This window comes from Elephantulus edwardii, unplaced genomic scaffold, assembly GCF_000299155.1.
Source record: "Elephantulus edwardii isolate Elephantulus edwardi_28Jun2011 unplaced genomic scaffold, EleEdw1.0 scaffold00007, whole genome shotgun sequence".
Taxonomy (NCBI): domain Eukaryota; kingdom Metazoa; phylum Chordata; class Mammalia; order Macroscelidea; family Macroscelididae; genus Elephantulus; species Elephantulus edwardii.
The window spans coordinates 36,600,964-36,616,869 of NW_006399757.1; the positions used below are offsets into that span (position 1 = coordinate 36,600,964).

The 15,906-nt window shown below is 34.4% G+C and overlaps 1 protein-coding gene across 3 annotated transcripts in view; it reads left to right on the forward strand.

Annotated features, from left to right (window-relative positions):
• Positions 1 to 15,906, forward strand: part of EXOC6 (exocyst complex component 6) — a 254,131-nt gene that overhangs the window by 92,946 nt on the left and 145,279 nt on the right. For 2 of the 3 annotated variants that reach the window (XM_006880347.1, XM_006880346.1), the window contains exons 8-13: positions 1,228 to 1,296; positions 4,621 to 4,704; positions 5,955 to 6,001; positions 6,113 to 6,233; positions 10,771 to 10,842; positions 15,234 to 15,331. In XM_006880347.1, the coding sequence (XP_006880409.1) occupies positions 1,228 to 1,296; positions 4,621 to 4,704; positions 5,955 to 6,001; positions 6,113 to 6,233; positions 10,771 to 10,842; positions 15,234 to 15,331 (491 nt within the window). The remainder of the gene's footprint in view (positions 1 to 1,227; positions 1,297 to 4,620; positions 4,705 to 5,954; positions 6,002 to 6,112; positions 6,234 to 10,770; positions 10,843 to 15,233; positions 15,332 to 15,906) is intronic. The other variant, XM_006880348.1, reaches the window with a different exon arrangement.

Genomic DNA, 15,906 nt, shown 5'->3' on the forward strand with positions numbered 1-15,906 from the left:
ATTAATAAAATATAATTATAGAAAAAAAATATTAGAATTGGCTCAATAGCAGTTTGTTTGACTCCTCTATAGCAATTTCCTGACAGTCTGCCAGGCGTGTTAAACATTTATACTCTTCCCTCTTTGAACTTTCATCTATATGTTATGTTATGTTGTTGTGTGCCATTGAGTTGGAACTGACCCATAGTTGACCCTTCAGTGGATTTTCAGAGGCAGTAAATCACATAGAAAGAGATTGCCCATCCTTTTTCCGCAAAGTAGCTGGTGGACTTGAAACATGTACCTTTGAGATTGCTCTGCAGCTTCTTATCACTAGGCCATAGAGTTCCCTATAAAAATTATATTCCATATTAATTACATATTTATAGGGAGCTCTCGTGGCCTAGTGGCAAGGAACTATGCTAGAATATTGAAGGCACTTGCTTCGAGGCCACCAGCTGCTCTATGGAAGAAGGATGGGCAGTCTCCTCCTGTGTGATTAACTCCCTTTAAAAACCTGCCAGAGGGTCAGCTATGGGTAGGTTCTAACTCTGTAGAGTTACACAACAACAACAATAATTATTTATAATAATTCCTTATTATATACTTTTGTTGTTGGATAGTATCAAGTGTATTTCAGCTCATTACCCCAAGACATAGACTAGAACTGCCCCCTAGGGCTTTCTTTGTAGGGTCTAATTTTTATGGAAAGGATGGGTGCAATGATCAGAGTGAACCCAGCAACCCTTTCACAGGAGCAAGATGTGGCAGTCTGCTTCTGTAAAGATTGTAGCCTTGGAAACCCTCTGAGGCTGTTCTCTTGCTATGAGTTAGAATTGACTCTAAGGCAGTACATTTGGGGGTTTTTTTAGTCCTTATGGAAGTAGAGTGTCATATCTTTCTCCTATGGAAACACTGACTGGGTTTGAACTGCCAACCTTTCAGTTAACATCTGAGCACTTATTTAACTATTTATCATTAGGAGCCCTTCATGTGCAATATATATATAGTATGTAGTATTACACTGTATTACCTTAAAGCAGTCAGCAATTATAATCAACATTAAGAATTAACTACTGAACAAATATAAAACCAAAATTAAAATGGTATAACTTTATATTCTTTCTTCCTGTGGGACAAATGAATGTTACAACATGAAATCCGTGAGTCTCCTTGTCTGTTTTAACTTTTCCAATGAAGGGCTAATAGTTTGGCCTATAATTTTATGAGAATGGTTTTATTTTTCAGGTCTTAACTGTTCAAGATCTTGTTGACTTTTCCCCTGTTTACCGATGTTTGCACATTTACTCTGTTTTGGTAAGTGTATTTCCTGACATACTAAAGAGACATGTAGCTGTTTTAGGCTTGTTTTTCAAAAGACTGACCATAAGTTCAGGCTGCTGTAAATATAAATGCTACAGATATTTGTGAAATATTCATGGCATGTAAGGTACTCACTTTTTAAAAACTTGTTAGACTTTTTTTGTTTTGTGTACTTTTGTGTGTGTCTGTGTGTGTGTAGGTGTGTGTGTGATTTGAGTGAAAAAGCAGTTTGAGAGCATATTGTTTTTCCATTCAACCACTTATTCATGAACATTTTGTTTTGTAACGATTATAATACCCAGATTGTAGCCTTACTTTTCACAGTTTCTGGCATTCTCATTTTCATGAATCCCTTTATCCTATGGGCAAATGCTCCCGTTTTTTGTTTTATATTGATTTTTATTTCGATTGTTCTAGGAGTGATTCTTGATTGAATGATTTGTTCTTGATCATTCTAGGAGTGAGTAGTACCTCCCTTGCCATGTCCAGTAACAGTAGATTGAAGATTTTGCCTAGAGAATCCTTTGCAACTCCAGACTTGAATTTGTTTTTTGTTCCTTTCAGTTTGAGAAATATCCTGTGTGTTCTTTCCTTTTGCTTTTCTACTCCAGCTCTTTTCATAGTTTGTAATAATACTTTATCTTTTTTAATTTCCCTTTGAAGTCTTCTCTTCATCTCTTTATTCACAATTCCTTCCCTTTATTTTGGACTCTCTACATTCGAGTACAAAATTTCTTGTACCTTCTGACACCAATTTAGGTCTTTTGTTTCATCATTTATGATTTCTGAAGGTATGGAAATTCAAATTTTGTAAATAAACTGGCCGAAAAAGAAAAAAATAGAACATACTGTCAGTGTATCAGAAAAAGAAATTAGTCCGTATGGAATTATTTCAACAAGTTGCATATGAACAAGAACCAGTGGTGCTGAAGAAAGAGGTCCACACTCCACTGAAGGCATTGACAAAAATAGAAATCCACTGAAATGGATGGATTACCAGTTGAAGTGTTTGAAGAATTGGGTAACCCTGGATCGGCCCACTAGTCTATGTGAAGAAATTTAGAAGACAGTCACCTTTTCAACTGGCTAGGAGAAACGCATAGTAGTTTCCATTAAAAAAAGTGTGATCCAATGGTGCAGAAATTATCAAATAATAACAATAACACATGCAAGTAAAATCTTGCTGAAAATTATTTAAAAATTTCTGAAATAGTCATCAGTAGAGTCTTTCCAGAAATTTAAGCTGGATTTAGAAGGGTTGTGGCTGCAGGGTTATTGCTGCTCTCAGATGGATCTTGACTGGAAACAGAGAAAATCAGAAAGATAATTTAGTTGTATTTTATTGACTATGCAAAAACATAGTCTGTGTGGATCATAAAAATTATGGATAACATTGAGAGGGGTGGGAATCTCAGAACTTTTTTATGAATGACATTGAGAGGGGTGAGAATCTCAGAACTTTTATTTGTGCTTGTATGAACAGAACAAGGAAACATGCATGGTTTATAATCAGGAAGAGTGAGCGTCAGAGTTGTATTCTGTATGCCGAGTAAATAAGAATCTGGACTGTATGAAGAATAATATGGGATTAGGATTGGAGGACTAAATGTTTATGAAAATTAAGAAAATATAATTATAGGAAAAAAAAACAAAAAAAGAAAAAAAACAGTAAAAAAAAAAAGGATTGGAGGACTGTTCATCAACAATTTGCTTTATGCAGGTGATACAGCTTATTTTGGAAGTTTACATAACTATGCCTTCTGTTGACCCCATGACATACCGGCACATACTTAAAGCATATGCAGATACGTGTAGAATTATTGTCTGCCAGACCTGTGTATGGGCATGTTTAAAGGCTTATGTCTTTCTTACGTCTTACTGGTTCTTCACCTCAAAATAGTATGTGTGGTCCACACAATCAAAATAGGTTTCTTTCTGCATGGAAGGCTTTGTTTAGATTTTTACAATAGTGGACTCATAAAATATTTGTCTTTTTGTGATGAACTTATTTCACTTGCATAATGTCATGTAGAGTCATCCATGGTATATAGTATCTTTTGAATTTCATAGCCTCTCATGATGTATATATATATATCATAGTTTATCCATTGATTTGTTAATGTGCGCTTAGATTGTTTGCATATCCTTGTTATTGTGAATAATGCTGCAATGAAGATGGATGTATCTATTTGGGTCACAGATTTAACTTCTTTAGGATATGTACCTAATAGTGGAATTGATGAATCAGTTGTATTTCCACCTTTTTAAGGAATTACCATACTGTTCTCTACATGACTATTACATTTCTGTCAGCAATCTATCAGAGCTTCAATCTCTCCATACCCTCACCAGCACGAGTAGTTTTCTGTTTGGTTTTTTTTAAAATTGTGTTTTAACAAAAATTTACAGAAAAGTTGGGTTTTTGTTCATTCATTGTTACATAGTTTTCCATTTTATTAGGCTTAGATGTTATTTCTGAGCCTTACCATTCTCTTTCACACCTTTTCTCTTCTCTCTCACACATACACCCTTATATTAGTATGCTTTAATTTCTTCCTTCTTGTTTTTGTGTCTTATGCAGTTGACTCCTTAAGTTACTATACTTTAACCCCTAAAAACTAATATCTTCCCCAAATGCAAAATACATGAATTATCTTGCTATTCTCAAACTGCTAAACCTATTTCAATATCAGCTTTTCAGTCCAAAATATCATCTTCTGTACCATCTAAATACAGTATGAATAAGATTTTCACTGTGTTTCATCTCAGGGCAACATTTTTTCTCCATCTATGAAATAGGAAACTTAAAAGACAACTTTTCTGTTTTAAAAAATACCATGATCGCACAAGTTAGGCATTTCTTTTCTAGGAGGGAAAAATTAGAAGACAAATATATCAAGGTTTTTATTATCAAGCAAATTTAAATTTTGGTGGGGACAATCTCATTCATTCTTAAGCTCAAAAAATGATCTTATGTTAAAAAAAATCCTCTGTTTTCTGGGTCTTTCTGGACAATGGCCCAACTCTACAGACTCTGGGCATTGGCCGCAGTCTGAATTGTGGATGGAGGCCCCTCAACCTTCAACATCATGTTTACCTTCCAGGACCACTTACTTAACTTTATAGTTAGTCTTGTTGTTGCCATGCAATGTGAAATATCCATTCAGCATTTATACACCAGTTTTTGTATATTTTTAAAATTTTTTATTATATATGCCAGTTTTTATAAAGTGAAAATAACTCCCTGTCGGCAGAGAATTTTTAGCTATGCATATATGTGTGTGTACGAATATGATTATTTTGCTTGTTTTATTTTAGGGCAATGAGGAAACATTTGAAAATTATTACCGGAAACAAAGAAAGAAACAAGCAAGACTAGTATTGCAGCCCCAGTCAAATATGGTAAGTATGTAAAATGAATGAATTGGTTATGTTGTCACTTTTTATAACCTTAACTTGCTTTCAGTTTTTCATAGCCTCCTGTAGTACGGTTCAACAACAAAAAAAATGTTTATTGTACATTTTCATTTCCATCATTGGTTTATGTACTTGAGAGTATATAGCAGTTAAGCCCTTCATTATGAGCTTATATGCATTCTATTATGGAAGATATATAATAAAAGTTAATATAATGTCAGGGACTGTTCATTACTATGAAGAAGCAAATATTACTTCCTGATGATATGATGTACCTTGTTTAACTACCAACTGTAAAAAGAATCCCTGAAGATTTTGGAAAAAATACTATTTTACATCTCGGATTTCAATTTATTATTCATTAAATTATTTCATGTAAGTAAGATCACATGGTGTTTTTCCTTTTGTGGCATTTTACTGAGCATGATTTTTCCAAGGTTCATCATCTGGCATACATCAAGACTTCATTTCTCTTTATGACTGAGTAGTATATACTACATTTGGTTTATACATTTATCTGCTGATGGACATCTTGATTATGTCTACCATTTGGGTATGTCAAAAATGAAGCAAAGCATTTGATACACAGATTTCTGTTAGCATTCCTGCCTTTTCATTTTCTCAATATATACCTACATTTGAGGTTGCTAGGTCATTTGGCACTTTTAACTTAATTTAGAAGTTAATATAAACGAAATTATTTGCGATACTGAACTATTACATGCAATGAATTTTTATGTACAAAATTATGATTAAATATCTCCCTATTATTTGTTTTGTGAAAATAGTGAATGTAGTAAAATTGTAAGTAATTGTAGACTATTGGTAAGGGGTTTAACTTTCCCATGGAATTAGATGACATTACCAGTGGGATTTTCACAGATGTAAGGCTCTGATTACCATTTTAAGAGAATCACTCTGCTGTATGACACATAGACAATAGAGGATGAGCCTGGAAGCTGGGGAGAACAGGTTGGAGGGTAATGTAAATAGCACAAGTGCGCCTTGGATGGTGGCTTGAACCAGCCTGTTAAGAACAAATTTTGAAATCGTAGTTACTTGGTTATCAAATTCCCTGCAAAGTTGCATAAAATCTTCAGGACTTTTTGTCCTAAAGTATATAGTATATGGTAAGCTTTCAGGAAATACTTGTTAAGTGAATGATCTTGTAGGAACTTATGTTTTATGTTACTCATGTTTTTTAGTTTAAATGAATTTTTCTTTTTTATTTAAAGCATGAAACAGTTGATGGCTATAGAAGATATTTCACTCAAATTGTAGGGTATGTATCCTGTATGGAAATATCTTTATTATCCTTTAATATTAACTGTCAAAAATAGTTATTTTCTATTTGAATTTTTTATAGCATATGTTTGTGATTGCTTCTTTTTAGGTTTTTTGTAGTGGAAGATCACATTTTACATGTGACTCAAGGATTAGTAACCAGGGCATACACTGATGAACTTTGGAACATGGCCCTCTCAAAGATAATTGCTGTTCTTAGAGCTCATTCAGTAAGTCAGAACATTTATGTTAATGTATTTTTATTTACTTCAAGGACTTCTTAAATATATAATATTACAGAAAAACTTCCACTATCTTTCTGTGTGGTTGATTTTTTCCCCCTTAAAGTTATTAGAATTTAGTATTGCCAGGCTTTTATTTGTCTAGTGGTATCAGGCTGTGATTTTGCAGCTGACTGGGACTTCCCAAGACATTTTTAGTCCAGCTTTATTGAAAATGAAGAATTAAGCTGGTCTCATTAGTCTCAACTGACCTCTTCATTAGATCACTGAACAGCACAGTGAAGAAAGGATTTTTAATTATCATTCCAAATTCTTTGTTTCCAAAAGAAACTCCACTATTAAAACTCAGTAGAACATGTTCTTCGATGTTTCCAGTTTGTTTACAGGAATACACTGTGATTATGAATTTCTTAAAAATATGTAATTGTAAGAATTATTTTGAAATAAGTAACCTTTATATGTTAAACCTTTATAGATTAAACTAGAATGATCCAATATTTCTAAATATGCCTTTGTGGAATAATTAACATCCTACTAGTAGTAGATTATTGAAATTAATAATTAGTATGAACTTTTTTCATAAAGTAATTATAATAATGTACTTTTTAAAAACCTTCCCTATTTAAAATATTATCATTCTTAGTATTCATCATAGTCTTGCCCATGATAGAGATTAAAATAAATGATTGGTGATTGTTAGCTTAAATATTTGGGTGTTTGCTAACTTAATATATATTTAGACTATATATTTATTTTTATTTGTCAGAAATAGAGAAAATTAATACCACTATTTAGCCTACGAAATACAACTTTTTCTAACATATTAATAAAGGGCAGTATATTTTATCAGTTCATATTCTGATCAGCTCTGAATATATAAAATGATAGTATAATTTAAAAATCAAAGCTGTGACTGTTGGCGGATTTCTGTGCATACCCATCTTGTAGGACAGAGTAGAACTAGTCTGTAAGGTTTCTGAGGTTGTACATCTTCATGGAAGACTGCTACATTTTTCTCCACAGAGGGTGGTTCAATTCAAACCACCACTTTTTGTCTAGCAGCCAAATGCTTGGTAACATCCTTGTCACTAAGGAGCCCCCTTGTTGCACTTCCACCAAAACAGATTTGTTTGTTTGGAAGCATCTGGTATAATCAGTACTCTTTCTCCAGCACCATGAATCAAAGGCATCAAGTATTCCCCCATCTTCCTTATTCATTATTCACATGCTTATGAAGCAATTGTAAATACTGTGACTTTGAGCGGGTGCACCTTAATCTTTAAACTAGCATCCTTACTTTTTGCATGGCTGTTGGTTGTTGGTTGTGACTCCAAGAAAAATGAAATTGTTAACAACTTTAGTCTTTATCTATCATGATGTTGCCTAATGGTCTAGTTGTGAGAATTTTTATTTTCTTTATACTGAGATGTAATCTGTATTGAAGATTGTAGTCATTGATCTTCTGTGAAACAATGTCTTGAATTATTTGCTCAGCATACAGACGGAATATTTATGGAGAAAAGATGCAACCCTGATACATACATTTCCTGATTTTAAATCATGCAGCCTTCACTTGTTCTGTTACAATGAGTGCTTATTGGTCTATGTATAGGTTCTTTATGAGTACAATTATGTATTGTGGAATTCACATTCTTCTTAACGCTGTCCTTGAATGTATCATTATCCATATAGTTGAATGCCTCTTTGTACTAAGTAAAATGTAAACATCATCCTGGTATTCTTTGCATTGAACCCAGATCCTTCTGACATCATCAGCAATGATAGCCCACAGCCTCTTCTGAATCAGCTTGAATCCTGGCAGTTCCCTGTTGATATACTGTTTCAACAATTTAAAAATAATCTTCAGCACAATTTTACTTGAATGTTACTGAAGTTATTGTTTGATAATTTCTGTATTCTTTTATATCACCTTTTTTAAAAAATGGGGAAAAATAAGAATTTTTCTGACTCAGTTGACCAGGCAGCCATCTTCTTATTTTCTTTCAAAAATAAAAAAAAGTAATTAATGAACACGTCCAGGGGCTGTATTTGTTTACTGGATTTCTTCTTTTAGTGCCATTATTTCTTGATCATATGTTACGTAAAATAGTTTAGTGTTGACCATTCTTTTTGGTATGGTGACTCTGTATCCCTTCTATCTTTTTGATGCATTTTGCATCATTCAAGGTTTTTCTCATGGAATCATTCTGTATTAAAAATTTGAGGCTTGAATTTATTCTTAACTTTTTTCATACTACCTTTTGGTTTTCTAACTCCAGATCTTTGCACTTTCTGTTAAAATGCTTTGTCTTCTCGAGCTGCCCTTTGGAATCTTCTCTTTAGCTCTGTTATTTAATACTTTCTGTCTTTTGCTTTAGCTTCTCTCTGTTCTTTCATGTCTGTCATTTTCATGACCTTTTGTTTTTTCCATGTATGAAACCATTCCACAACTCATCTGGTCTTCTTTAGTCATTAGGGTTCAGTGAATCAAATCTATTTTTGTGCTGTCTTTTAAATTTAGGTAAAGTTAACTCATGGTCATATTTTGGCTCTCTTTGATGTGTTTTCAGTTTCTAGATTTTCAATTTGAACTTGCATATGTGTAATTGATAGCTTGTTCCATAATTGACTTTGGTGTATATTTGTCAGGCAGGGTCCAATGTAAAAATCACCATTTTTGTGTTTTTGTAAAAAAAAAAAAAAGATTATTTACAATGAGTGAATCACTGATTGTATAAAATTGCATCATATTATATCCAGCACATTTTTATCTCCACGACTGTGTTTTCAACTACCAGATCTTTTTTTGTTTCTAGCTTTGCTTTCCAGTCACCAATTATTATTAATGATTATTGATTGTGTGTTCAGTCAGTTTCAGACTGCAAAAATTTGTTAGGAATCTTGTTTGTTCATCTGTGCTTTTTGTCTATATTTGAATATGTAACAGTTCTTCCTTGTATAGGTATGGATATAGTATTTTAAAAATCCATGAAAAACACAAAACCTCAAACCACTGCTATAGAGTTGATTCCAACTCATGAGAGAGATTTCTGGGTTCCCACAGTGGTCAATCTTTGTATGAGGAAACTGCCAGTCTTTATCCTGAGGAGCAGCTAGTGAACATCACTGACTCACCTTTTGGTTGTTGTTGATTGCCATCGAGTCTTGCATGACTTACAGCGACCCTATGAACAAAAGACCTGGAGCCTTTTGATAAATATTGTTTCTCAAAGTTCATAGAATTTCCTTCCTGAGGCATGTTGCTTAGGAAGTGGCTGCCACTCCTGCTTCCAATATCTTTTGGTTAGCAACTGGTATGTTATGCACTGCACTACTAGAGGCTCTTAAAATATGCTATACAGCTTTTTAGCTCCATGATGTTAACATATTTTGAATTTTATCACACACTCAAAATCCTTTCAAATACTCTTAAAGAGGACAGAGTAATTTTCACTGTTTATTTTAAATATTTTTAAATTAATAAAAAATATTTAAATATCTTATTCTTGTATCAAAAAACTAATTTGGTTGTGTCTTTTTTAAAATAGCAAATAATTGAAAATTCTGCTTATGGTGATGGAAAAGTTGACAATTAATGGTGATAGTGGTCAAGTATGATTGATGTAATAATTGGTGTCACCAAATTGTACATGGGAAAAATATTAAATTAGCAAATGTTACATCATCTATATTTTTAGCTAAAATATTTATGAGCTAAACAAACAGATTCATCCTGGAAAGGGTTAAAACGGGCAGCTCCTTGCAGGCAAGGATTCTGAGGCTCCGTCTGACATACTTTGGACATGTTGTAAGGAAGGACTGGTCCTTGGAGAGGGCCATCAAGCTTGGGTGGGTGGAGGGACAGCGTAGGAGGGGAAAGCCCTCTATGAGGTGGATTGATTCAGTGACTGGGGTAATCAGGATGGGAGTGTCAGAGACAGTGCGATTGGCGCAGGACAGAGCAGAGTTTAGTACATAGGGTCGCTATGAGTCGCAAGTGACTCGACGGCACATAACAACAACAACAACAAACAACATATAGAAAATGTTTATCAAGATAACGATTTCCTTACCTTCTAAAGACGGAAGTATAAATATCACATTATTGAATAGTTTGTTGTTGTTATGTGCCATCAAGTTGAAACTGACTCATAGCTGACCATCCAGCGTGTTTTCAGAGGCTGTGAATTGCCCATCTTTGTCCCACAGAATAGCTGGTAGATTAGAACTGCCTGCCTTTGGTTTAGCAGCTCAACACCTTACCACTAAGCCACTAGAGCTTCCTGACTGAAGTTTAGTGTACATAAATTTCAGGAAAAAATTTTTCATATATTTGAGTAATTTTAGGTACTTCATGTTACAATTTTTCTCTGAGAATTTTCACTTAATTAAGAAAACTTACTGTGGGTCTACCAAATTTATTATAATTTGTCTTATTTTTAGATTGTAGATTATAATTATTTTTATTTACCAGTAGTTAAATGACTTTTGTTTATCTGTGTTTCCACCCCGACTCCCTCCCAAGTCCTACTGCACTGATCCAGATCTTGTTCTGGAGCTGAAGAACCTCATTGTAATATTTGCAGATACTTTACAGGTGAGTAAATAGCCTTACATGTGCCACCAGGACTCATTTTTTAAAACATACAGACCTTATTTAAGAACTAATTTATTTTAATATCTTTGAAGTCATCTCACAATTCATCTAGTCTTCTGTCAGTAGTGTTTAGTATATCAAATAGGTTCTTTTTTTAAAACAAATATATTCTTGAGATGGTCTCTAAATTCAGGTGGGATCATGATTGTACTTTTGTTCTTGTGAACTTGTTTTAATTTTCTTCCTTTGCAACTTGAATTTGTATCTGAACAGTTAATGACCTGTTTCTAGCCTAGTTCATATTGATTGTTTTATTGATATTGCAAAGACTTTTGTGTATGGATCATAACAAATTGGGGATAACATTGAAAAGAATGAATTTCCAGAATGACTTAATTGTGCTCATAAGCAACGTGTACCTAGAACTACATGGAATAGTACATAGGAATACTGTTGTTGTTGTTATTTGCCGTCAAGTCGCTTGCGACTCATAGCGACTCTATGTACAACAGCCCTAAATCCTGTTTTATCCTGTGCCAATCGCATTGCCTCTGATACACCCATCCCGATTACCCCGTCACTGAATCAATCCACCTCATAGAGGATCTTCCCTACATGGTTTAAAATCAGAAAAAGTGTGTGCCAAGATGTATCTTTTTGCTATATGTATTCAGTTTGTTTGCTGAGTAAATAATTTAAGAACCTAGGCTATATGAAGAAGAATGTGGCATCAGGATTGGACTAAAGCTTGGTAACAGCCTTTGATATGCAGACAGCATAACCTTGTTTGCTGAAGATAAAGAAAACTTGAAGCTGAAGATGAAGAAAACTTGATGATGAAAATCAAAGACTCCAACCTTCAGTAGGAATTCTACTTCATTGTAAAGCAAACAAACAAAATGTTCATAACCAATAAGCAAAATGGAGATAAATGGATGAAAGATTGAAGTTTTCAGATGTTATTTTACCTAGATACACAATCAATACCTATAAAAGAAGCAGTCAAGAAATCAAAGGTCATATTGCATTGGAGAAATCGGCTTTAAAAAGATTTCTTTAAAATGTTAGGAAGCAAGGGTGTCGCTACCTTGAAGACTAATTCCTTTTGTTCCAAGCCATAGTATTTTTATTTACTCATGTAAGCTAGCTGCACTGCAATCCCAAAAGCATAAGGTTTGAATCCACAATATACTGTGTGGGAGAAGGAGGGACAATCTCCTTCCATGTGATTAATTGCTCAGAAAACCTGCTGGAGGGTCAGCTATGGGTCACTTCCAACTCGACATTGCAAAACACCACCATATGCATGCAAAAGTGTGACAGTAAATAAGGAAGAGTGAAGAAGAATTGATACATTTGAATTCTAACAGTAGTAAAGAATATTGAATTTACTGTGGACTACTAGAAGAACAAATCAATCTGTCTTGAGGAAACCTCATTGCTGTTAAATAGGAACTGACACATAACTGATCTTCTAACAAGGTTGAAGGTTGTAAATTGCATGGGAGGAGATTATCAATTCAATCTTTCTCAGAGTTGCTGATGAATTCAGATCTTTGCGTTACTAGCACAGCTTCTTACAGACTAGGCCACCAGAGCTGTTGGTCTTGAAGAAGTACAGTTCAAGTGCTCCTTCAAAACAAGAGTAGTGATTCTTCAGCTCACATAGCTTGGCTGTTTTAGCAAGGGGACCAATCCTTAAAAAGGACATCATACTTGATAAAATAGAGGGTAAGCAAAAATGAAGGAGACCACAAGAGATAGCTTGACGTGTATAACTGAAGGAGGGGAAGGGAAAAAAGTTGTGGAGCATTGACAGGTCTGGAAAAGGAGGGCGAGGGAACCGAGATTAGTTAATGGATGGAGTGAGTGAAGGGAAAGGGAGTGTACAGCCAGGTTTCGGTAAGCCGTTGTAAATAATGGCATTGTACAATTGTAATTAACGTTATAAGACAAAATGAATATGAATGATTGAATGAAAACCCAATTAATAAAAATGAAAAAGAAGCAGGAGCTCTGGTGGCCTAGTGGCAAGAAACTGCGCTGAAGTCCTGAAGACATGTGATTCAAATCCACCAGATGCTCTGCTGGAGAAGGAGGGGCAGTCTCCTCCTCTGTCAGTCAGATCCGACTTGATGGTATACAATATAACAACAACAAAGAGAAGCAGCAGCATATTCTTTAGGGGAAGAAAAAAAATTGACTCTTTGGCTCCAAAAACGACCTCAAAAATGGCAGCAATTATAAATATGAGGCAATGTTTGATGTTTTGTATGTGAGATCAGTGTGGGTCAGAACTGACTCACTAGCACCTCACAGCAACAGCAATTAGTCTTATTATATGTTAGTTGTTGCAAACTAGTAGTAACCAGTTTTATATTCCTCAGATACCTCATTTATATTCCTCAGATACCATGCACTTCTCCCCCCCCCCCATTTTCTTCCCAAGTTACAAACCTTGGACAGGAATGGATTAATACTACCATCTTTTAAAATATTAACCTAATTCAGTTAGAATAAAATATTTTTGTAGCCAATAAAAAGTAGACTATGCAGATTTAGAAGATGGAATTTCTGCCTTAGGGTAGGGAGTATTGATTCTGGATTCACACAGATTTTGAATTTATATTCTGCCTCTACTACTAACTTGTATATTTTTAGATTCTTCTTTGTAAAAATAGCTTTATTAGTTACTAGTTTTCAACATTGTTTTGAGTTTTTAATGTGATCTATAGGAAACCACATGGTGTACTAACTGTAGGTATTCATTTTCTTACTGTCTTATTTCATGTTTACCAATTCGATGAATGTGAGTCAGTCAGTTCTTTGGGGGCTTTGTTTTTCTTCTGTGAAATTTCATTAAAGCAGAAGTATTTTAAAAGCTCAATGCCTTTTTTGCTTTTGCTGTAATAAAATTTTAAGATTCCAGTTTGTCCCTTCCTTGGTGATAATAGGAAATTGGTTTTTAACATAATTGCATTTTGTTTCCAGTCTTAATTTGTAGATTTTTAAGGTCATTGCAAGAAAAGTAGACTAGCATTTTCCAAGTGTATTGCTACTTTAAAAAGAGTCTGTGGTCCAAAATGTTTAGGAAATGTTGGATGAAGTACAACAGATTTCTTCACTAAGAACCTTGCTCAGAGAAAATCTGCACTATAAATTTAGAAAGGGAGTTCTGGTGGCCTAGTGACAAGACACTGTGCTGCAATCCTAAAGACACACGGTTCAAGGCCACCAGCTGCTCTGTGGGAGGATGGACAGTCTCTTCCCATGTGATTAATAGCCTCTAAAAAGGAATGTGATCTATAGGAACGCCACCGGAAGGTCACCTATGGTTTGGTTCTGACTCTGTGGTACACAACAACATCATACATTTAGAAAAGGGAGCTGACTGTATTTTCCTGATATATTTATCCTTGTAATTTTCCCTTCTCTTACCTTAGAATATCCCTTAGATTTAGTGCTTTACATAATACATTTTGAGAAGTACTTTAGTAAATTATATTACTGCCTTTGTTAATTTATATGACTTGTAAAGGGAGCTCTGCTGCGGTGGTCCACAGGGAGTTTTGTACTACTAACCCCCAGGTGGCGCCTCTGGTGGTTCAAATCCACCAGTGACTGCTAGGGAGAAAGACGAGCAACCTCCTGTGTAATTTACAGAAGCTCACTGGAGGGTCAGCTCTGAGTTAGTTCAGCTTCGGTGGCAATGAGTTAAAAGGTAATGTCAGGGATTGTGAGGGATTTCCCCTCGCCAGTACAATTTTTGACAGATGTATATATAAGTTATATTGATCTCTGTATAGCCTTTGGTGGTGTTAGCCTTTAGTAGTGTTTATTTTTGTTTTCTGGTAAGAGAAAAACATTTGTAAGTATTTGTTGTTCTCTTACATGTTATTGCAAATGGAATTTTTACCTTCATTTCCTGACTTCTAATACATTTTAAATGAGCTCTGGTGGCAAAAAAGGCTCAGTGGCTACTAAGAAGTCTGATAGTTGATCCTACACAGCCACTACTCTGGAGAAAGATCTAGTGAAGATTGCAGTCGAGAAAGCCCTGTGGGGCAGTTTATATCCTACCACATAGAATTGTCATGAGTCAAAATCAGTGCGGTGGCATCTAGCTATGAAGTCCATGACAATGCAGTTTAAGTCTTATACCGTAATCCTAACTAAAAATAGAGAAATGGAAAAATTATTCCTGCCCCATAAAACTCTTTCTAGACCCATAATAAGTCAGAAGGAAATTTTTCCTCTATAATCTCAGAATAGCATATATTATGACATAATGATCACCTCTAAATGAGTTTTCAGTGTTCCTGACATTTTAATGAATATTTTCACATTTTGATTTGTTTATATTCTTTTAAAAATTTATTTTTGTATTTTAGGGTTATGGTTTTCCAGTGAACCGGCTTTTTGACCTTTTATTTGAAATAAGAGATCAATACAATGAAACACTGCTTAAGAAATGGGCTGGAGTTTTCAGGTTAGTCTAAGCTGTGATTCCGTAATGTGATGAGTGTGTGGAATGTTAAGCTAGTTGATTTTGAATTTAGCTATTAAAAGCTTGTAACCAGTTTTTAAATTCTACTTTTAGTTCTATATTGATAGCTGTTCCAAAGTTCTATCAGTTATGTCTTCTGTAGGGGTTTTCTGTTGGTGGATCTTTTCTCCCCTAGTGATTACATACTTAGAAGGCTGTAGATATTAAAAAAAAATATTTAGTATTAGAATATAGCTTTTAAATTTTGTTTGGGTAAAGTATTTTTACAAACAACATGAATACATTAAAAATCTTTAATAATCTACTTAGGAAAATTAATTTGCTTTTTAACCACTTGCCTTCCAAGCACGGATTAAAGTATTTTAGGTGTCTGTATAATTTTGAGTTCCTAGAGAAAGGGAAGTTCAACTCTCTTGCTGCATATTTGTAGTTTTAAAGTTTGTCTGCCAGCCTGTCTTTTGTGCAGAATTCAATCATTCTCTCTCCAGCTCCATTTCTGTCACCGAGTCCATGTTTTCCAACTACTGAATCTTCTTCTCTGTTCCCAACTTTTGCAT